We start from the raw sequence: 25,595 nt of genomic DNA on the forward strand, positions 1-25,595 counted from the left end.
AGTTTTCGGGGTTTCCCACTTTTCAACAGTTTCTATCTTTGCTGGATCCACCTTAATACCTTCTTTGTTCACTATGTGACCGAGGAATTGAACTTCTTCCAACCAAAATGCACACTTTGAAAACTTAGCGTACAATTCTTCCTTCCTCAATACTTCTAACACCTTTCTCAAATGTTCACCGTGTTCTTGGTCATTCTTTGAGTAAATAAGTATGTCATCAATGAAAACAATGACAAACTTGTCAAGGTATGGTCCACACACTCGGTTCATAAGGTCCATGAACACAGCTGGTGCATTAGTTAAACCAAACGGCATGACCATAAACTCGTAATGACCGTAACGTGTTCTGAAAGCAGTCTTTGGAATATCATCTTCTTTCACCCGCATTTGATGATACCCGGAACGTAAGTCAATCTTTGAATAAACAGACGAGCCTTGTAGTTGATCAAATAAGTCGTCGATTCTCGGTAGTGGGTAGCGGTTCTTGATGGTAAGTTTGTTCAACTCTCGGTAGTCGATACACAACCTGAATGTACCATCTTTCTTCTTGACAAACAAAACAGGAGCTCCCCACGGTGATGTGCTTGGTCGAATGAAACCACGCTCTAAAAGTTCTTGTAATTGGCTTTGCAGTTCTTTCATCTCGCTGGGTGCGAGTCTGTAAGGAGCATGAGCTATTGGTGCAGCTCCTGGTACAAGATCTATTTGAAATTCAACGGATCGATGTGGGGGTAATCCCGGTAATTCTTTCGGAAATACATCGGGAAATTCTTTTGCAATGGGAACATCATTGATGCTCTTTTCTTCAGTTTGTACTTTCTCGACGTGTGCTAGAACAGCATAGCAACCTTTTCTTATTAGTTTTTGTGCCTTCAAATTACTAATAAGATGTAGCTTCGTGTTGCCCTTTTCTCCGTACACCATTAAGGGTTTTCCTTTTTCTCGTATAATGCGAATTGAATTTTTGTAACAAACGATCTCTGCTTTCACTTCTTTCAACCAGTCCATACCGATTATCACATCAAAACTCCCTAACTCTACTGGTATCAAATCAATCTTAAATGTTTCGCTAACCAGTTTAATTTCTCGATTCCGACATATATTATCTGCTGAAATTAATTTACCATTTGCTAATTCGAGTAAAAATTTACTATCCAAAGGCGTCAATGGACAACTTAATTTAGCACAAAAATCTCTACTCATATAGCTTCTATCCGCACCCGAATCAAATAAAACGTAAGCAGATTTATTGTCAATAAGAAACGTACCCGTAATAAGCTCCGGGTCTTCCTGTGCCTCTGCCGCATTAATATTGAAAACTCTTCCGCGGCCTTGTCCATTCGTGTTCTCCTGGTTCGGGAAATTTCTAATAATGTGGCCCGGTTTTCCACATTTATAACAAACTACATTGGCATAACTTGCTCCGACACTACTTGCTCCGCCATTACTCGTTCCGACACCATTTGTTCCTTTCGTTCTATTAACCCCTGGTCCGTAGACCTCACACTTCGCCGCGCTATGACCATTTCTTTTACACTTGTTGCAAAATTTGGTGCAGAACCCCGAGTGATACTTTTCACACCTTTGGCATAGCTGCTTCTGATTGTTGTTGTTGTTGTTGCGGTTATTATTGTTGTTGGGATGATTGTTGTAGTTGCTGTTGCTGTTGTTGTTGTTGTTGTTGTTGTTGGGCCGTTTGTTGTAGTTGCGATTGATGTTGCGATTGTTGGGATAATTGTTGCGATATTGTTGTAATTGCTGTTGTTGTTGTATTGGTGATTCTTATCACCGTTTTCCTCCCACTTTCTTTTGACTTGCTTCACATTGGCCTCTTCCGCAGTCTGTTCTTTAATTCTTTCTTCAATCTGGTTCACTAGTTTGTGAGCCATTCTACATGCCTGTTGTATGGAGGCGGGCTCGTGTGAACTTATATCTTCTTGGATTCTTTCCGGTAATCCTTTCACAAACGCGTCGATCTTCTCTTCCTCATCTTCGAATGCTCCCGGACACAATAGGCACAATTCTGTGAATCGTCTTTCATACGTGGTAATATCAAATCCTTGGGTTCGTAACCCTCTAAGTTCTGTCTTGAGCTTATTGACCTCGGTTCTAGGACGGTACTTCTCGTTCATCAAGTGCTTGAATGCTGACCACGGTAGTGCGTACGCATTATCTTGTCCCACTTGCTCTAGATAGGTATTCCACCATGTTAACGCAGAACCTGTGAAGGTATGCGTAGCGTACTTCACTTTGTCCTCTTCAGTACACTTACTTATGGCAAACACCGATTCGACCTTCTCGGTTCACCGTTTCAATCCGATCGGTCCTTCGGTTCCATCAAATTCCAAAGGTTTGCAGGCAGTGAATTCTTTGTAGGTGCATCCTACACGATTTCCTGTACTGCCAGATCCAAGGTTATTGTTGGTATGTAGCGCAGCCTGTACTGCGGCTATGTTTGAAGATAGAAAAGCACGGAATTCCTCTTCATTCATATTCACGGTGTGTCGAGTAGTCGGTGCCATTTCCTTCAAAATAGTCAAATGGAACAAGTTAATCATACAGAATATTAAGAGTAGTTAATAGTATTTCGTAGAATAATATGAACTCATTTATAAAAGCTTTTTCTTCATATTAGCGTTTTATAAGTTTAAATTCGGGTAGTACCTACCCGTTAAGTTCATACTTAGTAGCTAATATACAATTCAACTACTACAATTCTATATGAAAAACTGATTATAATAATATTTCGCGTTCAAACTTTTACACAATATTTTACAAACTTACAATACCGCTTATTTTACATATAGCATGAAATATAGCACACAATAAATTTGATACAAGATGGTTGTGAAGATAATTCTAGCTAGTACACAAGTCGTTCAGCAAAGGCAATAAAGACACGTAATTCATACGTCCAGAAACAAGTCATGCATTCTGGTTTTACAAGGATTACTTCCCATCCTTGGTCTTGTGGAACATAACCGTTATGGCCGTTGATAAAACAGCGTGTTGTAACGTCGTCAAAGGGACGAGGGTTACGTAATGTCCAACAGTCCCGTAACAATCTAAAAACCTCATTTCTTACCCCAATTACCGACTCCGTCACTTGTGGAAACGTTTTGTTTAATAGTTGTAGCCCGATGTTCTTGTTCTCACTTTGGTGAGAAGCGAACATTACTAATCCGTAAGCATAACATGCTTCTTTATGTTGCATGTTAGCCGCTTTTTCTAAATCACGAAGTCCAATATTCGGATATATTGAGTCAAAATAATTTCTTAACCCGTTGCGTAAAATAGCATTTGGGTTCCCCGCAATATATGCGTCAAAGTAAACACATCGTAACTTATGGGTTTCCCAATGTGATATCCCCCATCTTTCGAACGAAAGCCTTTTATAAACCAAGGCATTCTTGGAACGTTCTTCGAATGTTTTACAAACTGATCTCGCCTTAAATAGTTGTGCCGAAGAATTCTGACCGACTCTAGACAAGATTTCATCAATCATGTCTCCGGGTAGGTCTCTTAAAATATTGGGTTGTCTATCCATTTTGTGTTTTTATACTGTAAAATAGACAAGAGTTAGATTCATAATAAAAAAAAATACTTATTAATACAAGCAATTTTTACATATATCATAAAGCATAAGCACACTATATTACATATATTACACCACACGAATATAACTATCTTATTCCGACTCGCTCGTTTCTTCTTGTTCGGTTTTGGTTCGTTTTGCCAAGTTTCTAGGGATATATGATGTTCCCCTAATACGAGCCGTCGTTATCCACATTGGTTTAGAAAAACCTGGTGGTTTAGAGGTTCCCGGGTCATTGTTACAACTTAAGGACTTCGGGGGTTGACGATACATATAAAGTTCATCGGGGTTGGAATTAGATTTCTCTATTTTTATGCCCTTTCCCTTATTATTTTCTTTTGCCTTTTTAAATTCAGTTGGGGTAATTTCTATAACATCATCGGAATTCTCGTCAGAATCCGATTCATCGGAGAATTGGTAATCTTCCCAATATTTTGCTTCCTTGGCGGAAACACCATTGACCATAATTAACCTTGGTCGGTTGGTTGAGGATTCTCTTTTACTTAACCGTTTTATTATTTCCCCCACCGGTTCTATTTCTTCTTCCGGTTCCGATTCTTCTTCCGGTTCCGATTCTTCTTCCGGTTCCGACTCTTCTTCCGGTTCCTCTTCGGGAACTTGTGAATCAGTCCATGAATCATTCCAATTTACATTTGACTCTTCATTATTATTAGGTGAGTCAATGGGACTTGTTCTAGAGGTAGACATCTATCACATAATATCAAACACGATAAGAGATTAATATATCACATAATATTCATATGTTAAAAATATATAGTTTCCAACAAAAATGTTAAGCAATCATTTTTAAGGAAAACACGGTCGAAGTCCAGACTCACTAATGCATCCTAACAAACTCGATAAGACACACTAATGCAAATTTTCTGGTTCTCTAAGACCAACGCTCGGATACCAACTGAAATGTCCCGTTCTTATTGATTAAAAACGTTCCATATTAATTGATTTCGTTGCGAGGTTTTGACCTCTATATGAGACGTTTTTCAAAGACTGCATTCATTTTAAAACAAACCATAACCTTTATTTCATCAATAAAGGTTTAAAAAGCTTTTACGTAGATTATCAAATAATGATAATCTAAAATATCCTGTTTACACACGACCATTACATAATGGTTTACAATACAAATATGTTACAACAAAATAAGTTTCTTGAATGCAGTTTTTACACAATATCATACAAGCATGGACTCCAAATCTCGTCCTTATTTAAGTATGCGACAGCGGAAGCTCTTAATAATCACCTGAGAATAAACATGCTTAAAACGTCAACAAAAATGTTGGTGAGTTATAGGTTTAACCTATATATATCAAATCGTAACAATAGACCACAAGATTTCATATTTCAATACACATCCCATACATAGAGATAAAAATCATTCATATGGTGAACACCTGGTAACCGACATTAACAAGATGCATATATAAGAATATCCCCATCATTCCGGGACACCCTTCGGATATGATATAAATTTCGAAGTACTAAAGCATCCGGTACTTTGGATGGGGTTTGTTAAGCCCAATAGATCTATCTTTAGGATTAGCGTCAATTAGGGTGTCTGTTCCCAAATTCTTAGATTACCAGACTTAATAAAAAGGGGCATATTCGATTTCGATAATTCAACCATAGAATGTAGTTTCACGTACTTGTGTCTATTTTGTAAATCATTTATAAAACCTGCATGTATTCTCATCCCAAAAATATTAGATTTTAAAAGTGGGACTATAACTCACTTTCACAGATTTTTACTTCGTCGGGAAGTAAGACTTGGCCACTGTTGATTCACAAACCTATAACAATATATACATATATATCAAAGTATGTTCAAAATATATTTACAACACTTTTAATATATTTTGATGTTTTAAGTTTATTAAGTCAGCTGTCCTCGTTAGTAACCTACAACTAGTTGTCCACAGTTAGATGTACAGAAATAAATCGATAAATATTATCTTGAATCAATCCACGACCCAGTGTATACGTATCTCAGTATTGATCACAACTCAAACTATATATATTTTGGAATCAACCTCAACCCTGTATAGCTAACTCCAACATTCACATATAGAGTGTCTATGGTTGTTCCGAAATATATATAGATGTGTCGACATGATAGGTCGAAACATTGTATACGTGTCTATGGTATCTCAAGATTACATAATATACAATACAAGTTGATTAAGTTATGGTTGGAATAGATTTGTTACCAATTTTCACGTAGCTAAAATGAGAAAAATTATCCAATCTTGTTTTACCCATAACTTCTTCATTTTAAATCCGTTTTGAGTGAATCAAATTGCTATGGTTTCATATTGAACTCTATTTTTTGAATCTAAACAGAAAAGTATAGGTTTATAGTCGGAAAAATAAGTTACAAGTCATTTTTGTAAAGGTAGTCATTTCAGTCGAAAGAACGACGTCTAGATGACCATTTTAGAAAACATACTTCCACTTTGAGTTTAACCATAATTTTTGGATATAGTTTCATGTTCATAATAAAAATCATTTTCTCAGAATAACAACTTTTAAATCAAAGTTTATCATAGTTTTTAATTAACTAACCCAAAACAGCCCGCGGTGTTACTACGACGGCGTAAATCCGGTTTTACGGTGTTTTTCGTGTTTCCAGGTTTTAAATCATTAAGTTAGCATATCATATAGATATAGAACATGTGTTTAGTTGATTTTAAAAGTCAAGTTAGAAGGATTAACTTTTGTTTGCGAACAAGTTTAGAATTAACTAAACTATGTTCTAGTGATTACAAGTTTAAACCTTCGAATAAGATAGCTTTATATGTATGAATCGAATGATGTTATGAACATCATTACTACCTTAATTCCTTGGATAAACCTACTGGAAAAGAGAAAAATTGATCTAGCTTCAATGGATCCTTGGATGGCTCGAAGTTCTTGAAGCAGAATCATGACACGAAAACAAGTTCAAGTAAGATCATCACTTGAAATAAGATTGTTATAGTTATATAAATTGAACCAAAGTTTGAATATGATTATTACCTTGTATTAGAATGATAACCTACTGTAAGAAACAAAGATTTCTTGAGGTTGGATGATCACCTTACAAGATTGGAAGTGAGCTAGCAAACTTGAAAGTATTCTTGATTTTATGAAACTAGAACTTTTGGAATTTATGAAGAACACTTAGAACTTGAAGATAGAACTTGAGAGAGATCAATTAGATGAAGAAAATTGAAGAATGAAAGTGTTTGTAGGTGTTTTTGGTCGTTGGTGTATGGATTAGATATAAAGGATATGTAATTTTGTTTTCATGTAAATAAGTCATGAATGATTACTCATATTTTTGTAATTTTATGAGATATTTCATGCTAGTTGCCAAATGATGGTTCCCACATGTGTTAGGTGACTCACATGGGCTGCTAAGAGCTGATCATTTAGAGTGTATATACCAATAGTACATACATCTAAAAGCTGTGTATTGTACGAGTACGAATACGGGTGCATACGAGTAGAATTGTTGATGAAACTGAACAAGGATGTAATTGTAAGCATTTTTGTTAAGTAGAAGTATTTTGATAAGTGTATTGAAGTCTTTCAAAAGTGTATAAATACATATTAAAACACTACATGTATATACATTTTAACTGAGTCGTTAAGTCATCGTTAGTCGTTACATGTAAGTGTTGTTTTGAAACCTTTAGGTTAACGATCTTGTTAAATGTTGTTAACCCAATGTTTATAATATCAAATGAGATTTTAAATTATTATATTATCATGATATTATCATGTATGAATATCTCTTAATATGATATATATACATTAAATGTCTTTACAACGATAATCGTTACATATATGTCTCGTTTAAAAATCATTAAGTTAGTAGTCTTGTTTTTACATATGTAGTTCATTGTTAATATACTTTATGATATGTTTTCTTATCATAGTATCATGTTAACTATATATATATCCATATATATGTCATCATATAGTTTTTACAAGTTTTAACGTTCGTGAATCACCGATCAACTTGGGTGGTCAATTGTCTATATGAAACATATTTCAATTAATCAAGTCTTAACAAGTTTGATTGCTTAACATGTTGGAAACATTTAATCATGTAAATATCAATCTCAATTAATATATATAAACATGGAAAAGTTTGGGTCACTACAAGGTTCATCCAAGACGTTTCCAGAATAGCAAAACCCTTGACTGCATTAACGCATAAAGGGAAGAAATTTGAATGGAATGATGAACAAGAGAAAGCGTTTCAGTTATTGAAGAAAAAGCTAACTACGACACCTATATTGTCATTGCCTGAAGGGAATGATGATTTTGTGATTTATTGTGATGCATCAAAGCAAGGTCTCGGTTGTGTATTAATGCAGCGAATGAAGGTGATTGCTTATGCGTCTAGACAATTGAAGATTCACGAACAAAATTATACGACGCATGATTTGGAATTAGGCGCGGTTGTTTTTGCATTAAAGACTTGGAGGCACTACTTATATGGGGTCAAAAGTATTATATATACCGACCATAAAAGTCTTCAACACATATTTAATCAGAAACAACTGAATATGAGGCAGCGTAGGTGGATTGAATTATTGAATGATTACGACTTTGAGATTCGTTACCACCCGGGGAAGGCAAATGTGGTAGCCGATGCCTTGAGCAGGAAGGATAGAGAACCCATTCGAGTAAAATCTATGAATATAATGATTCATAATAACCTTACTACTCAAATAAAGGAGGCGCAACAAGGAGTTTTAAAAGAGGGAAATTTAAAGGATGAAATACCCAAAGGATCGGAGAAGCATCTTAATATTCGGGAAGACGGAACCCGGTATAGGGCTGAAAGGATTTGGGTACCAAAATTTAGAGATATGAGAGAAATGGTACTTAGAGAAGCTCATAAAACCAGATACTCAATACATCCTGGAACGGGGAAGATGTACAAGGATCTCAAGAAATATTTTTGGTGGCCGGGTATGAAAGCCGATGTTGCTAAATACGTAGGAGAATGTTTGACGTGTTCTAAGGTCAAAGCTGAGCATCAGAAACCATCAGGTCTACTTCAACAACCCGAAATCCCGGAATGGAAATGGGAAAACATTACCTTGGATTTCATCACTAAATTGCCAAGGACTGCAAGTGGTTTTGATACTATTTGGGTAATAGTTGATCGTCTCACCAAATCAGCACACTTCCTGCCAATAAGAGAAGATGATAAGATGGAGAAGTTAGCACGACTGTATTTGAAGGAAGTCGTCTCCAGACATGGAATACCAATCTCTATTATCTCTGATAGGGATGGCAGATTTATTTCAAGATTCTGGCAGACATTACAGCAAGCATTAGGAACTCGTCTAGACATGAGTACTGCCTATCATCCACAAACTGATGGGCAGAGCGAAAGGACGATACAAACGCTTGAAGACATGCTACGAGCATGTGTTATTGATTTCGGAAACAGTTGGGATAGACATCTACCGTTAGCAGAATTTTCCTACAACAACAGCTACCATTCAAGCATTGGGATGGCGCCGTTTGAAGCACTTTATGGTAGAAAGTGCAGGTCTCCGATTTGTTGGAGTGAAGTGGGGGATAGACAGATTACGGGTCCGGAGATTATACAAGAAACTACCGAGAAGATCATCCAAATTCAACAACGGTTGAAAACCGCCCAAAGTCGACAAAAGAGCTACGCTGACATTAAAAGAAAAGATATAGAATTTGAAATTGGAGAGATGGTCATGCTTAAAGTTGCACCTTGGAAAGGCGTTGTTCGATTTGGTAAACGAGGGAAATTAAATCCAAGGTATATTGGACCATTCAAGATTATTGATCGTGTCGGACCAGTAGCTTACCGACTTGAGTTACCTCAACAACTCGCGGCTGTACATAACACTTTCCACGTCTCGAATTTGAAGAAATTTTTTGCTAAAGAAGATCTCACTATTCCGTTAGATGAAATCCAAATCAACGAAAAACTTCAATTCATCGAAGAACCCGTCGAAATAATGGATCGTGAGGTTAAAAGACTTAAGCAAAACAAGATACCAATTGTTAAGGTTCGATGGAATGCTCGTAGAGGACCCGAGTTCACCTGGGAGCGTGAAGATCAGATGAAGAAGAAATACCCGCATCTATTTCCAGAAGATTCGTCAACACCTTCAACAGCTTAAAATTTCGGGACGAAATTTATTTAACGGGTAGGTACTGTAGTGACCCGAACTTTTCCATGTTTATATATATTAATTTAGATTGATATTTACATGATTAAATGTTTCCAACATGTTAAGCAATCAAACTTGTTAAGACTTGGTTAATTGAAATATGTTTCATATAGACAATTGACCACCCAAGTTGACCGGTGATTCACGAACGTTAAAACTTGTAAAAACTATATGATGACATATATATGGATATATATATAGTTAACATGATACTATGATAATTAAACATATCATTAAGTATATTAACAATGAACTACATATGTAAAAACAAGACTACTAACTTAATGATTTTTAAACGAGACATATATGTAACGATTATCGTTGTAACGACATTTAATGTATATATATCATATTAAGAGATATTCGTACATCTTAATATCATGATAATATAATAATTTAAAGTCTCATTTGATATTATAAACATTGGGTTAACAACATTTAACAAGATCGTTAACCTAAAGGTTTCAAAACAACACTTACATGTAACGGCTAACGATGACTTAACGACTCAGTTAAAATGTATATACATGTAGTGTTTTAATATGTATTCATACACTTTTTAAAGACTTCAAGACACTTATCAAAATACTTCTACTTAACAAAAATGCTTACAATTACATCCTCGTTCAGTTTCATCAACAATTCTACTCGTATGCATCCGTATTCGTACTAGTACAATACACAGCTTTTAGATGTATGTACTATTGGTATATACACTCCAATGATCAGCTCTTAGCAGCCCATGTGAGTCACCTAACACATGTGGGAACCATCATTTGGCAACTAGCATGAAATATCTCATAAAATTACAAAAATATGAGTAATCATTCATGACTTATTTACATGAAAACAAAATTACATATCCTTTATATCTAATCCATACACCAACGACCAAAAACACCTACAAACACTTTCATTCATCAATTTTCTTCATCTAATTGATCTCTCTCAAGTTCTATCTTCAAGTTCTAAGTGTTCTTCATAAATTCCAAAAGTTCTAGTTTCATAAAATCAAGAATACTTTCAAGTTTGCTAGCTCACTTCCAATCTTGTAAGGTGATCATCCAACCTCAAGAAATCTTTGTTTCTTACAGTAGGTTATCATTCTAATATAAGGTAATAATCATATTCAAACTTTGGTTCAATTTCTATAACTATAACAATCTTATTTCAAGTGATGATCTTACTTTAACTTGTTTTCGTGTCATGATTCTGCTTCAAGAACTTCGAGCCATCCAAGGATCCATTGAAGTTAGATCCACTTTTCTATTTTCCAGTAGGTTTATCCAAGGAACTTAAGGTAGTAATGATGTTCATAACATCATTCGATTCATACATATAAAGCTATCTTATTCGAAGGTTTAAACTTGTAATCACTAGAACATAGTTTAGTTAATTCTAAACTTGTTCGCAAATAAAAGTTAATCCTTCTAAATTGACTTTTAAAATCAACTAAACACATGTTCTATATCTATATGATATGCTAACTTAATGATTTAAAACCTGGAAACACGAAAAACACCGTAAAACCGGATTTACGCCGTCGTAGTAACACCACGGGCTGTTTTGGGTTAGTTAATTAAAAACTATGATAAACTTTGATTTAAAAGTTGTTATTCTGAGAAAATGATTTTTATTATGAACATGAAACTATATCCAAAAATTATGGTTAAACTCAAAGTGGAAGTATGTTTTCTAAAATGGTCATCTAGACGTCGTTCTTTCGACTGAAATGACTACCTTTACAAAAACGACTTGTAACTTATTTTTCCGACTATAAACCTATACTTTTTCTGTTTAGATTCATAAAATAGAGTTCAATATGAAACCATAGCAATTTGATTCACTCAAAACAGATTTAAAATGAAGAAGTTATGGGTAAAACAAGATTGAATAATTTTTCTCATTTTAGCTACGTAAAAATTGGTAACAAATCTATTCCAACCATAACTTAATCAATTTGTATTGTATATTATGTAATCTTGAGATACCATAGACACGTATACAATGTTTCGACCTATCATGTCGACACATCTATATATATTTCGGAACAACCATAGACACTCTATATGTGAATGTTGGAGTTAGCTATACATGGTTGAGGTTGATTCCAAAATATATATAGTTTGAGTTGTGATCAATACTGAGATACGTATACACTGGGTAGTAGATTGATTCAAGATAATATTTATCGATTTATTTCTGTACATCTAATTGTGAACAACTAGTTGTAGGTTACTAACGAGGACAGCTGACTTAATAAACTTAAAACATCAAAATATATTAAAAGTGTTGTAAATATATTTTGAACATACTTTGATATATATGTATATATTGTTATAGGTTCGTGAATCAATCAGTGGCCAAGTCTTACTTCCCGACGAAGTAAAAATCTGTGAAAGTGAGTTATAGTCCCACTTTTAAAATCTAATATTTTTGGGATGAGAATACATGCAGGTTTTATAAATGATTTACAAAATAGACACAAGTACGTGAAACTACATTCTATGGTTGAATTATCGAAATCGAATATGCCCTTTTTTATTAAGTCTGGTAATCTAAGAATTAGGGAACAGACACCCTAATTGACGCGAATCCTAAAGATAGATCTATTGGGCCTAACAAACCCCATCCAAAGTACCGGATGCTTTAGTACTTCGAAATTTATATCATATCCGAAGGGTGTCCCGGAATGATGGGGATATTCTTATATATATGCATCTTGTTAATGTCGGTTACCAGGTGTTCACCATATGAATGATTTTTATCTCTATGTATGGGATGTGTATTGAAATATGAAATCTTGTGGTCTATTATTATGATTTGATATATATAGGTTAAACCTATAACTCACCAACATTTTTGTTGACGTTTTAAGCATGTTTATTCTCAGGTGATTATTAAGAGCTTCCGCTGTCGCATACTTAAATAAGGACGAGATTTGGAGTCCATGCTTGTATGATATTGTGTAAAAACTGCATTCAAGAAACTTATTTTGTTGTAACATATTTGTATTGTAAACCATTATGTAATGGTCTTGTGTAAACAGGATATTTTAGATTATCATTATTTGATAATCTACGTAAAGCTTTTTAAACCTTTATTGATGAAATAAAGGTTATGGTTTGTTTTAAAATGAATGCAGTCTTTGAAAAACGTCTCATATAGAGGTCAAAACCTCGCAACGAAATCAATTAATATGGAACGTTTTTAATCAATAAGAACGGGACATTTCATTATAGCTAAAGGTTATAACATGAAATAGTTTTTAAAACATTAATAGAAGCTATTGAAATCATCCATTTAAAACGAATCAACACAGAAATTTCTAATTTGATCTTAGAAAAACAGTTTGACTTTTGATAATTAAATTTGACTTCCAGAATTGAGATTCAATATTAAGAATTAGAACATGAGGTTTTGAAGATAGTTTGTGTAGATGTTTCCTAACACTTCTGCATTTTTAATTTTTGAAAAATCAAACGAATTCGAGTTATTGTGTTTTGAGTTCATAATAGAGGGTGCGGTTTCTTTATTTACAGAAATTTTGGTTTCATACATCTGAATAACAGAACCAGATTATATGTACTAGTGATTGAAGAATTTCGTGGCGTATGAAAATGATTGATTGTTGTTTGGTTGTGATGATTATATCGACAAGGGTTCACAAGAATAACAGAAAGGAGAATAAAATAAATAAAGGTAATAATCTAATATGCACTGTAATCTGATACATATATATATATATATATATATATATATATATATATATATATATATATATATATATATATATATATATATGTGTTTACTAATTCTAATTAATAACTACATTAGATATAATAATATGTTAAATTTTATAATTCTATTAATATTTATTATTATTAATAATAATAAATATACTAATAATATTAATAATAGAAACACTACTAATAATAATGATAACCATATTAATAATAATAAATAATAATAATACTAATGATCATAAAATTGATAATTTTAATAAGTTTAATAATAGTAATCACAATAAAAAAATGATGTCTCTAATATTATCACTATTACTAGTAATAACAATATTAAAAAAAAAAATATTACTAATGATATTAAAATAAATTATATTACTTTTATAATAATGATTCTTAATGGTATTGGTAATAAAAATATCTAATATTAATACGAATATTAAAAATAAAAATTTTTCTATTAGTTATAATAATATGAATTATGATAACAATACTATGAATAATAATAATAATAATACTATAACAAATTCAATGTATCAAATTTCATATTATAATTTTTAATAATGTCAATAGTACTGATATTATTATTAAAAAATAAAATAAAGTAACATCTGTAATTAAATTTGTAATTTCATTTAATATATTAATTTTATAATTTATTACTTATGTATTGTTTATTCTTTATACAATATATAATTGAATTATTACATATAGATTCATAATAATATCATGTATAGATTTATATATATAAATACTCAATTGATTATTATTTTATTTGTTAAATTCCGATTGATTAAAGTTTATTTTGTTAACTCAAGATATCACATATACACTTTTATATTTATATAAATTTATTTACAGATTTACTTACACACAATGGTTCGTGAATCGTCGGAATTTGTCAAAGGTTTAAGTGTATCCATGTAAGCAGTTCAAAGATTTTGAGATTCATTTAAATAGACTTTGCTTATCGTGTCGGAATCATATGAAGATTAAAGTTTAAATTTGATCGAAAATTCCCGGGTCGTCACAGTATGATACGAAAATGAGGAGATATTTGTTGAGAATGGAAATTGGAAGAAAGTTGGTAACTTTCCTCATGGGATTCCATTGGATGATTCGGAGGACACGTCTGAGGAATTTATGTAACAATAAAAGGAACTTGGAGCAATTTGATTATGAATGACATTCAAGGCTAGACGGAGATCTAAATTGTGGAACAACCAACATATGAGTACGCAATTTCTATCCATCTTATATAATTTTTATCCCATGATTGATCATACATAAATATCAATGCAAGAATGAAATGAATTTTACGTGAACAGATTAACATGAAGTAAATTGAAATGTTAATTGATTGTTTCTGTACCATCTATGTCAGTGATTGTTAATTTGCCTAGTGGGTGTTGCAATTTCATAACAAAAATAGAAATATTCTTTCTGTTTGTTATTCTGAGTGTAAATCTAATTTGATAATCGTTGGGATGGTTAGAAGATTAAATTTAAAAGTCAACTATAATTTGGCAGTTATTATGTGTAACTATTATTGGTATTTTAAGTGTAAAGTAACGACTTCTGGCAAATAATGATTACAACGGATGATGTTTGTCTAATATATGATTCATATGATATTCGCTAGAGTAAAAGTTAAACATGTGTTTGATATGTTGTATATCAAAGTTCTGGAAATACATGTTTTCTTTTGTGTAAGAATTATGAATCATGAAACTTAAATTACCAATATATGTTGGATGGTAACGGTCATAAAATTGGGTGGGCAGTTACCCATGACCATGTCTTGCCACTGGCATTAAATCAAACCGACCGTTACTTGCTTGCATGAAGTTTGACGGTAAGTCGACTCGTGCATGGATTGTTGAATTAAAGGAATAAATAGATTCCTCAATTTGTTCTTCAAGTGTACATCCCAACACATGGATAAAATATGCAAGTATAGGCATGAAGTAAAAGGTGTTTCAAACGTTTAAAAGGTTTATGGTCTATGTTCGTAGGAGTATGATTAAATTTATTATCTTTTCATAATGTTAATTTCTACGATAGTTCGTTTTTATTATAGCAAAACGTGTATTTTGATGTGCTATATCAAAATGATTAATTGTACCTTACTTTCATGTTGCTTAATTGTTTATTATTACCGGTATTGTATTGAACCGAAATATGCTTTCAAATTTGAAGTATGATTTATGTTGTCACATCAAATCACAAATGTAGCATATTTAATAAAGAGATTAAGCATGGTCCAGTGTAATACATTGTAATGTGGTTTAAGTATATTAATACTTATAGAAGCTAATCATGGATTATGGTTTAATTTACAACGTGAATCCTTAAAGCATATTGAAATTGTATTGAGTTTACTATTGATCAAGAAGATTATACATCTACAAAGTTGTTGAATTTTACACTTGATATAGATAAAGTATCTTGGATCAAAAGATTAATGTTGAGATTATTGACTCTATAAATTAACATCATGTCATTTCTTCTTGGTTCTAGAAGTAGATTGACTAAGGTATGTTTATAGTTATAATCTCGCGATCCAATGTAATGGTAATAATTGTGTGCTTAATGATAATGGGGATTCATTATCAAGTATGTACAAATTATAGGTTTACATTGGTGAGTTATAGAGAAATTGGGCTTAGGAGTCGACTGATCAATCAATGAATAAATGAGTGTACACGAGTTTCTTATGATAGGATAAGAATACATTAAATCTTTTGATAAAAGGTTTACTATTTAAGTAAAATTGATTGAAGTCGAAAGAAATGTTCATTTAGATTTCAAATTATGGGATACACAATGGCTAAGGCATATAGTCAAATATATATGGAAAAGTCTAGACACTATTGCCTTAGACGGACTATGTTTCGTGAGTTGATCACGAATGAAGTGATATCTATGGATTTGTTGGGTTCAACAAAATTTTGCGAATCACTTGACAAAATGGCTGAGACTTAGTGCACAAGTCGGCTATTAGAGTGGGATTGAAGTCCACCGAAATCTTCCAAAGTGAGACACCCAATTCCCTTCTAGTAAAACGCTAGAAGCTGAATTTCAATGTGGAAAGCTTACTTTCTGAAGATTGAAACACATAATTATTCTGATCCCGAGGTATGTGTTTAGACTGCAAGTTGAGGTAGGTTGAAGTTTATCTTCTTAATAGTTCTTTTGAAAAATTGCATATGCGGGTGCAAGATGTAAAAGAACTACCTATGTGAGCATGAAGTTTTGCCGCTTCAAAGGAGCTTTGGACTTAGCTGCCGATATGTTCACTGAAGGATTGAGACACATGACTTATAATAGTGTCAAGTTAGTATTAGACGAATGTAAGAAACTGATGTGTGTATTACTCTCTCGTTTTCATATGGGTTGAAGGGTTTAATTTCTGAAACACCCCGATTCTCGAATTCTGGATGATGTAATATACTAAGATGAAAATTTAATTTCTGAAACATTTTCATTTATGCATTAGTTTGTTCTGTTTGTTCAAGTTTTAGTAAATCAAGGATTACACTAAATGGGGGAGGGGGGAATTGTTGGTGATTTAAGTGTTATCAACAAACATTTTAGTTAATTGAGATTTATTTGAAAGCAAGGGTAATCAAGTTATACTTAATAACGGGTTTGGAGTGTGTGGAGTACACGCCCGTAAGAGTTAACTTGATACTGGCATGAAAATTGTGGTATTGTAAAGGTTCAAAATTCCACCATTTTTCATTAGGTGTTAACGAAAAGTTGCGTCTTTTCGTTGAAAGGTTACCTCTTTTTGTTGAAAGGTTGCGACCCTTCATCGCACCCTTTCATCTAGAGCTCACCAGTACAAATTTAAAGGGAATTTCATCTAGAGCTCAGCAGTACAAATTTAATTAAAGTACTGGGTGATGAAATATCCAACAAGCTTTTTGATAAATTCACTCACATTATGCATTGTTTGTTTGTACAGTACAACATGTCAATGCACAGAATGAGTGGATTTATCAAAAAGCTTGTTGGATATATCATCACCCCCAACTATTATAAGTCTTTTAAAGTATATATAATGGTGTATAATACAATATTCTAATTCTATTTTTTGACAAATTTTAGGATTGTCAGCATTTAGCCAAGTAGTTTTCCGATTTCACTCCTTTAACATATAATACATGGTATCTCTGGATCTTACTAAATTTCATTAACAGTAGCATCCTTGAGTGTTTACAGATTGTATATTTATATAAAGAAACAGTATAACAATTCAAATGAGGCAGTAGTAATTATCAATACCATAGCATGGCCTAGTTTCTTACTAATAGATAAAGATGAGTAACCACAAATTGAATAAAATAGAAGCTTCGTCCGGAATGATTTAACGACGAGCTTCCAGTTGCTTAGCGTTGACATATTGTCAAACAGCAATCTGCAAAGGTAAAATAAGTACATATGAATATAAAGAATAAATTGTAGATTAAGAATGTGATCATATTAATCAATGATAATGATGTTACTTTATGAGTAACGATCACATATAAAAGTGTTGTACAGCTCGGAATTACTCGGCGACTGCTCCCTATTTGACACTCGGGGAGGACTCGGCGAAAACTCAGTCAAACTTGGTCAAACTCGGCCAAAACTCTTGGGATTACTCGGAAAATCGGTCAAAACTCGGAAAATTGGTCAAAGTCAAACTTGGTCAACATGCGAGTACGCCCTCCCTAAAAACTCCTGACTGAGTACTCTCGAGTAGCAAATTTTGCAACCTTGCAATAAATTCTTACTGAATGAATCAAAGATCAAACAGGACCTGTGCAGCTGAACTCAAAAAGTTTGAAAACAAACATATCTGTGAATAAATTCAATTATTCTTTTTTCATGTCAGTATCCATAACATCCAACATTTCATATATTTCATCTCTACTATCGTGATTTTCATCTCTCGTCAAAAAATAATCCATCCGACCGCCATTATCAATCCAACTGGACCCACGTTCCTTCACCGTCCCTTTTTCATACATCTCGTTCCTTAACCTCTCAACAAAATCCCAATCTCCCTCCTCGGCATACATATTCGACAACAACACACTATAACCCGAATTCATACTCCCAACACCCATTTCAACCAACTTATTCGCAACAATTTCCCCCAATTCATATTCTCCGTGGGTCCTACAAGAACCCAAAAGCGACCCCCAAATTCTCACATGATTACCCTTTTCCTCTAATCTTTTAACAAATTCGTAAGCTTCTGATACCCTACCAACTCTCCCTAACATATCCACAACACAACAGTAATGCTCGAACGTTGGATTAATTTCATACTCTGTTTTCATTGACTTTAATAAATCAAGACCTTCGTTGACCAACCCCGAATAACTACACGCACAAAGAACCGCAACCATTGTCACCGAATCGGGCCGTACCCCGTTTTCCCTCATCGAATTAAATAAATTAATCGCTTTTTCACACATTCCGTGTTGGCCGTAACCAAGTATCATATTCGTGTATGTTACAGCGTTTTTCTCTTGAGTTAAACCAAACACGTTTTCTGCGTACGCAATAACACCCAATTTGGAGTACGTGTCGACTAAAGCAGAATGCACAAAAACATTACGATCTAATAGACTTTTAATCGTAAATGCATGAAGTTCCTTAACTAATTTTAAACTTCCCGTAATACTACAACCTGGAAGAATCGATGCGATAGTGACAGAATTCGGTATAACATTATGGTCAACCATTTGACTTAAAACACCAAAAGCCTTTTCGACTAATCCGTTTTGACAGTTCCCGGCAATCATCGAGTTCCATGTTGCCAGATCTCGATTACTCGAACAAGTTCTATCAAAAATAACTTGGGCCGATCTTATCAAACCAGATTTTGAATACATATCAATAAGATAACTTTCGATTCCATCAAATTGAATATTATGCCTAAGAAGATACCCATGCGTTTGTTTACCAATTTCTCGGTTTCTTAAATTGGAAGCTGCAGATAACAAAGAACTTATTGTGACATCATCAATAATAAACCCTTGCTTCTGCATATCATACACAAGCTTTAAGCTTTCATCATTCATCCCCTTTTGTACAAAAGATGATATCATAGTGTTCCATGAAACAACATCTCTTTCACTCATACTATTGAATATTTTTAAACTTTCTTGAATAGAATCACACCTGGAATACATAACTATAAGTGTGTTCATTACCATCACAGGCAAAACCGACACACTTTTTATGATATACGCATGTATCTGGTTACCAATTTCCAGTTTCTGCAACTGTGAGGCTGCTGTTAATGCCGATATCAAAGTGACATCATCAACAAAAACTTCATCAGATGAATGTAGAGCTTGAACAAAAAGATTAAGTGCTTCAACAGGCATATTGTTTTGTATATAACCACTAATCATAGTGTTCCAAATCTCTATATTTTTCTCTAGACTATTATCAAATATCTTTTTTGCCGATTCAATGGACCCGAGTTCTGCAAACATAGATATGGCACAGCTTGTAGCAAAAAAATCTGTACAATATTCGTCACCTAGTTTAACAAGCAGCCCATAAACAACATTAGAAATTTTAGAGTCACGCGTTCCTGCTAAAGCAGGAAACGCGTTTATAAAGCTGACAACTGTAGGTTTAAGTCCCGACTTCATCATATTTACAAAATGTCTAACACCTTCTGCAAACAATCCCATTTTCACATACCACGAAATCATAATATTCCACGAGATAACGTTCCTTCTCGGCATCGAGTCAAACACTTTATTTACAGAATCATACAAACAAGTGGCGTACATGTTCAAAAGAGAGTTAGAAACTATCCTACTAGGAAACAAATGAGACCGCAAAATATGACAGTGTACCGCTTTACCTATCCTAAGGCTTCTAGTTTCGGCACAGGCTTTAAGAATCGAAGAGTAAGTATACGAATCGCATAAAAAAGACTTGGATTTCATTTGAGAGTATAAAAGTATAGCTTCATGAGACATGTTATTACATATAAACCCAATAATGATTGCGTTCCAAACAACCGTAGTTGGTTTGGGAATTTCGTCGAACAGTTGGCGGGCAAGAAGGGGTTGGCCTTCTCGGCACAATTGGCTGAGCCGGTATCGAATTGTTCGAGGTTTGGGGTGTGGGTGTAGCTGATCTTTGGTCCATTGGATGTGTGAAGGTGTGGTGGATGGTGAAGGCAGGTGCAATGAAGAAACATGAAGTGATTGATGAGTGTGTGTTGAATGAGAGTTCATGGAATATGAAAGGGGGATAAAAGATAATGATGACATTGAAAGGCGTGTATGTATCTTGTTATCTAACAGAAACAGATCAAAGGACTTGTTAGCTTTACAGCCTGCAGTTACAATCATAGATTCATAGAGTTACGGTTATTATTATTATGGGAATAAAATAGATAGATTTGTTAGATTAACAGAATTCCAGGGAGTTTTTTGTCAATGTAGCTTTCACTCGAAAGTGTCTGCGAAAAAAAAAGAAAAAAAAAAAAAAAACACTATATTTTAACACTTAACTTTGATGGATGAATTATAAACGAGGTTGCTTGGTAGCCGCCTGTTGCTACGGGTGGGGTGTTGTGTTTTTTTTTTTTTTGAAAAGCAAGGTATGTATATATTAAAATCACGAATGTACAAGATCGTCACAAGCTATAGGCCACATTCAGACCCATTAGCCTTCACGCAGCTGCAAGACGCAGCATGCTACAATTTACATAGAAAAACACGAAGATACATACACGACTAAGTAACAAATTGACAAGGATTAGTAAGCCACCCTAGCCAATCAATTTTTTTCGATTTGCATCTCTTCGCGACCCATTCATATGTTTTAACTTGTATGTCACTTAATGCTACCGGAGAGATCCAACATTTATTCTTGAACACTTTGAGATTGCGGTTCTTCCAAATTAAGTACCCGCAATTCCACTCAACCGCTTGCCAAATTTTCCGCCCCGCCTCCGACATATGCACACTCGAATTACCCATGAAGATCTCGTTAATGCTTAGATTCGTGAACGCACCCAAACCCCACCATCTTGAAACTTTCTCCCAAACATCGAGCGCAAGATTACAAAGTACCAAAGAGTGTTCTACCGTCTCCACTTCTTGCCCGCAAATTGGACAAAGGACCGAATGAAGATCTATACCCTTTTTATCCAATTCCGACAAGACCGCTAGCCTTCTTCTTCTTGCTCTCCACACAAAGATCTCCACCTTACTAGGAACCAAATTATTACGGATTGTCTCGAAGTTAGAAGGACCCACAAGTATGTTTTTCTCGTTGATTAGTTCCGTTAGCTTCTTTGTTGAAAATACACCATTGCCATTAAGGACCCACTTCCATGTATCGGGCTTGTCGTGAATGAGGATCACATCTTGAAAAAGAGCATTTAATTCGGATAATTCTCCCAAAGCACGACCCCTCGGTTCCCTAATCCACTCCCAAATCCCCAAACGATTACGAACCGTAGCCTCCATGTTGCTTTCAAGCCGCACCAATCTTTTGAATTTATCTTCTAACGCAAAATCACCGAGCCAATGATCCTTCCAAAAGTTTGTAGAAGAACCATTACCAATGACCTTTGAGAACGAGCTCCTGAAAGATAAACCAAGCGAGTCGATGCAACTACCAACACGAATAATATTAGTCCACGTCGAAGAGTAAGATACTTCCCGATGGGTAGATGAAAGACCACCCGACGGTCCATAAATACTCTTAATAACATTAACCCACAAGGAGGTGGGCTCGGTATAGAACCTCCACCACCACTTGCCGATTAATGCATAATTTTTATTTTTTAAAGAACCCGCATTAAGACTCCCCGCCCCATAAGAAAGTGAAACATCCACCCATTTGACCCAAGCCATTTTAGACTCAAAACCCGCCCCACCCCAAAAAAAGGAACGTCTTACACACTCAAGATTTTTTATCACACTGGACGGGGCACGAAAGAGCGAGAAGAAGTACAGCGGGAGACTATTAAGCACCGATTTAACCAAAGTCAAAGGACCACCAAAAGACATCGTACGCGCTTTCCAATCCGCAAGGCGTTTCCCAATTTTATCCACAACCGGCTTCCAATTTGAAGCAACACTCATATTCGCACCAATCGGTAACCCGAGATAAGTAAAAGGGAACTCCCCGACATTACAACCAAAAATACGAGCAACACTCTCAACTTCCGTCTTATCAACCCCCACCCAAAAATACTACTTTTGTGGTAATTAACTTTCAAACCCGAAGTACGTTCGAAACACTTAAGGAGCTTCATAAGGTTTCTAATGTTTTCAAGGTCCCAAATTCCAAAGAATATCGTGTCGTCCGCGTATTGTAAATGAGATATAGGGACACGATTATCACCAATTTCAACACCCTTGAAGAGATTGCAAGTTACCGCTTCTTTAATCAGTAGGTTAAGACCCTCCGCAGCAAGAATGAAAAGAAAAGGAGAAAGAGGGTCCCCTTGGCGGACACCTCTTTCCAAGCTAAACTCTTCGGTAGGCGAGCCATTAATCAAGACCGAAACACTTGCCGATTTGAGGCAAGTCATAATCCACATTCGCCACTTGGAACCAAACCCTATTTTCTCCATAATTTCTAATAGAAAATCCCAACTCAAAAAATCAAATGCCTTCTCAAAGTCGACCTTAAAAAGAATACTCCTGGCCTTTTTGCGCTTTAGGAAATCAAGAGATTCACTAGCAATCAACGCACCATCAAGAATGTTCCTACCTTTAATGAACGCGCTCTGCTCGAAGCCTACAAGATTGGGAATCACCCTTCTTAATCTATTCGAGAGGAGTTTCGCAATAATCTTGTAATAACTCCCAATAAGACTGATTGGCCGATAGTCGTTTAGGGAGTCCGGGTTTGATTTCTTCGGAACAAGCGTAATGAATGAAGCGTTACACCCCCTAGAGATCACCCCCGATTCCCAAAACTTGTCGATGGCGAGTAACAAATCTTCCTAGATAACACCCCAATATTTTTTAAAACATCTCATATTAAAACCGTCCGGCCCCGGGGCTTTACTACTACCACAATTCACGACTGCCTCCCACACCTCATTTTCGCAGAATTTTTCTTCCAAGAGTCCAGCAGTAACCGAAGTCAGATGATTCACGAAAAGCCCATCAGACAGATTAAGCCCATTCTGATGCGAATTAGCCGATGCAGCAGGCTGCTGTGATGAAATCGGCCCAGCAGGCCCACGAAACCCAGACAGAACAGGCCTGGTGCCAGCATTACTTGAGAATCGATCCTTGAAGTGATGAAAAACAAAATTCTTAATTTCACCTGGATCGTCATTCCAAACACCGTTGATAAGAAGACCCCGAATGTTACTCTTGTTGTACCACCTGCGAATACACGAGTGAAAAAACTTCAAGTTTTCATCCCCCTCTAATACCCACCGAATACGCGCCTTTTGCTTGAGCATTTGAGATTTTGATTTTTCTTTTTCCATCCATCTACGCCTTGAGTCCAACCAACAAGCCCTCTCCACTTCACTAAGAAACCCCGCTTCTGCCTTTTTTTTCCCATTCACCCACTTCAACTTTTAAACTATTAATCTCACTATCCAACGAGCCGAATTCATTTTTACTCCAATCTCTAAGCGCAAACTTAACATTCTTGAGTTTATCATGAAAGTTACAATCAACTCTAGTACCCTTAACCGAGAGAGACCAAGCCGAGTCAATAACCTCCATCACCCCTTCCTTATTATACCACTCATCAAAAATCTTAAACGGCTTAGGCCCAAAATCAACGACTTTATCTCGAAGCATAATCGAACAATGATCCGAATCTTTTCTTTTAAGAGCCATAATCGAAAGATCACACCAAAGGTTAATGAAATTATCCGTTGCAAAGAATCGGTCAAGTTTACTAAACTTGATACCATCATCGCTAATTCGAGTAAATTTCCGACCTACCAAAGGTATCTCAATGAGACTATTAGAATAAATGAAATCATTAAACCGAGTAGCTCTACGTTGATGAAAAAAACAATTGAGTCTATCCCCTTGTTCCCGAACCTCATTGAAGTCACCACATAGAACCCACGCCATGTCATTATTACCCATTAAATTAGACAAGGAATCCCACAAAATCTTCTTATTTACATCACTATGTGGACCATACACATTGACCACAATCGTTTCTTTTCCAGAACCAACCCAACTACCCCGAATGGCAAGAAAATAATCACTCCCAACCGCATTAGTAATCGTAAAAGAAGTCGAATCCCAAATTGTAAGAAGGCCCCCCGAGTTCCCCACCACAGCTTTTTGTACATACCCGAAGTCACTAGTCCCCCAAAGTGCTTGGACCCAACGATCCCCCAACTCATGACACTTGGTTTCTTGAAAAGTAATTATGTCAGGTCTCTCACGAAAACAAAGATTTTTTACACTATCAAATTTACCCACCACACCAAAACCCCTAACATTATAAGAGATTATCTTCATTATGAAATAAAAGGAACGAAAGAAGAAGGTGACCTTAATGGTGATTAGCAGGCCATTTAAGGCCAATCTGTTCACCGAACTCCCTTAATTCCTCATTGTTAAAGGAATCCTCAATAGAATGACCCTGTCCAGTCGACTTTGCTTTAGAAGCAGAACGAGAGGGCATAGCTTTACCACCACATCCTTTACATCGAGTTTTATGCCTTTCATCCCCAATAACCCCTTTCCTTCCAACCGATTTTGCCCTGCGAATCCTTGACGAAGCACTCCACTTCATAATCGAATGCCAATAGCAATCTTTACAGTATGAAACCTCCATAGTTCTGGAGCTATTAGACGAGGCTTTTGGTTTTGATTTTGACCAACCACGATCGGTTACCTTATCACAGTTGGGTTGTGTACCAGGTAGGTATACAGAGTCATTGTAACTTGGGCTAGCTTGTGGCCGGTTTGAACAAGACCCAATATGTGGTTTCCTAGTGTTAATAGTATTGGACTCACGATTTGGGCCATCTGCTTCAGGCCCAACCTT

General features: G+C 35.1%; 3 protein-coding genes across 4 annotated transcripts; all 3 read right to left on the reverse strand.

Annotated features, from left to right (window-relative positions):
• Positions 1 to 17,861: 17,861 nt before the first annotated feature.
• Positions 17,862 to 20,897, reverse strand: LOC139893250 (pentatricopeptide repeat-containing protein At3g22150, chloroplastic-like). 2 transcript variants are annotated; one of them, XR_011774425.1, is made up of 2 exons: positions 18,131 to 20,897; positions 17,862 to 17,994 (listed from the first exon to the last, which is right to left on the reverse strand). XR_011774425.1 is itself a non-coding variant. In XM_071876403.1 (1 exon), exon 1 carries the CDS (start codon positions 20,864 to 20,866, stop codon positions 18,434 to 18,436), a length of 2,433 nt encoding a protein of 810 aa, XP_071732504.1. In that variant the 5' UTR covers positions 20,867 to 20,897; the 3' UTR covers positions 17,996 to 18,433. The 2 variants fall into 2 exon arrangements, 1 of the variants encoding a protein (XP_071732504.1); XM_071876403.1 differs by lacking the exon at positions 17,862 to 17,994 and having other exon boundaries at positions 17,996 to 20,897.
• A 103-nt stretch (positions 20,898 to 21,000) lies between these two features.
• Positions 21,001 to 24,060, reverse strand: LOC139889861 (uncharacterized). The gene is made up of 5 exons (XM_071872778.1): positions 23,659 to 24,060; positions 22,825 to 23,562; positions 22,563 to 22,780; positions 21,527 to 22,190; positions 21,001 to 21,057 (listed from the first exon to the last, which is right to left on the reverse strand). The coding sequence occupies exons 1-5, from the start codon at positions 24,058 to 24,060 to the stop codon at positions 21,001 to 21,003; spliced, it is 2,079 nt and encodes a 692-aa protein (XP_071728879.1).
• A 43-nt stretch (positions 24,061 to 24,103) lies between these two features.
• Positions 24,104 to 25,063, reverse strand: LOC139889862 (uncharacterized). The gene has a single exon (XM_071872779.1). It carries the CDS (start codon positions 25,061 to 25,063, stop codon positions 24,104 to 24,106), a length of 960 nt encoding a protein of 319 aa, XP_071728880.1.
• Between the last annotated feature and the right edge of the window lie 532 nt (positions 25,064 to 25,595).

This window comes from Rutidosis leptorrhynchoides, chromosome 2 (genome assembly GCF_046630445.1).
Source record: "Rutidosis leptorrhynchoides isolate AG116_Rl617_1_P2 chromosome 2, CSIRO_AGI_Rlap_v1, whole genome shotgun sequence".
Lineage (NCBI taxonomy): Eukaryota > Viridiplantae > Streptophyta > Magnoliopsida > Asterales > Asteraceae > Rutidosis > Rutidosis leptorrhynchoides.

Coding starts and splice junctions, on each gene's coding strand:
- LOC139893250 (XM_071876403.1), bottom strand. CDS start 20,866: ATGTCATCATTATCTTTTATCCCCCTTTCATATTCCATGAACTCTCAT.
- LOC139889861 (XM_071872778.1), bottom strand. CDS start 24,060: ATGGAAAAAGAAAAATCAAAATCTCAAATGCTCAAGCAAAAGGCGCGT. Junction 22,191..22,562: donor GTGCTTAATAGTCTCCCGCT/GTACTTCTTCTC, acceptor TTTATCTTTCAG/GAGCTCGTTCTCAAAGGTCA. Junction 21,058..21,526: donor GGCGGAAAATTTGGCAAGCG/GTTGAGTGGAAT, acceptor TTTTTTTCGCAG/ACACTTTCGAGTGAAAGCTA.
- LOC139889862 (XM_071872779.1), bottom strand. CDS start 25,063: ATGAAGATAATCTCTTATAATGTTAGGGGTTTTGGTGTGGTGGGTAAA.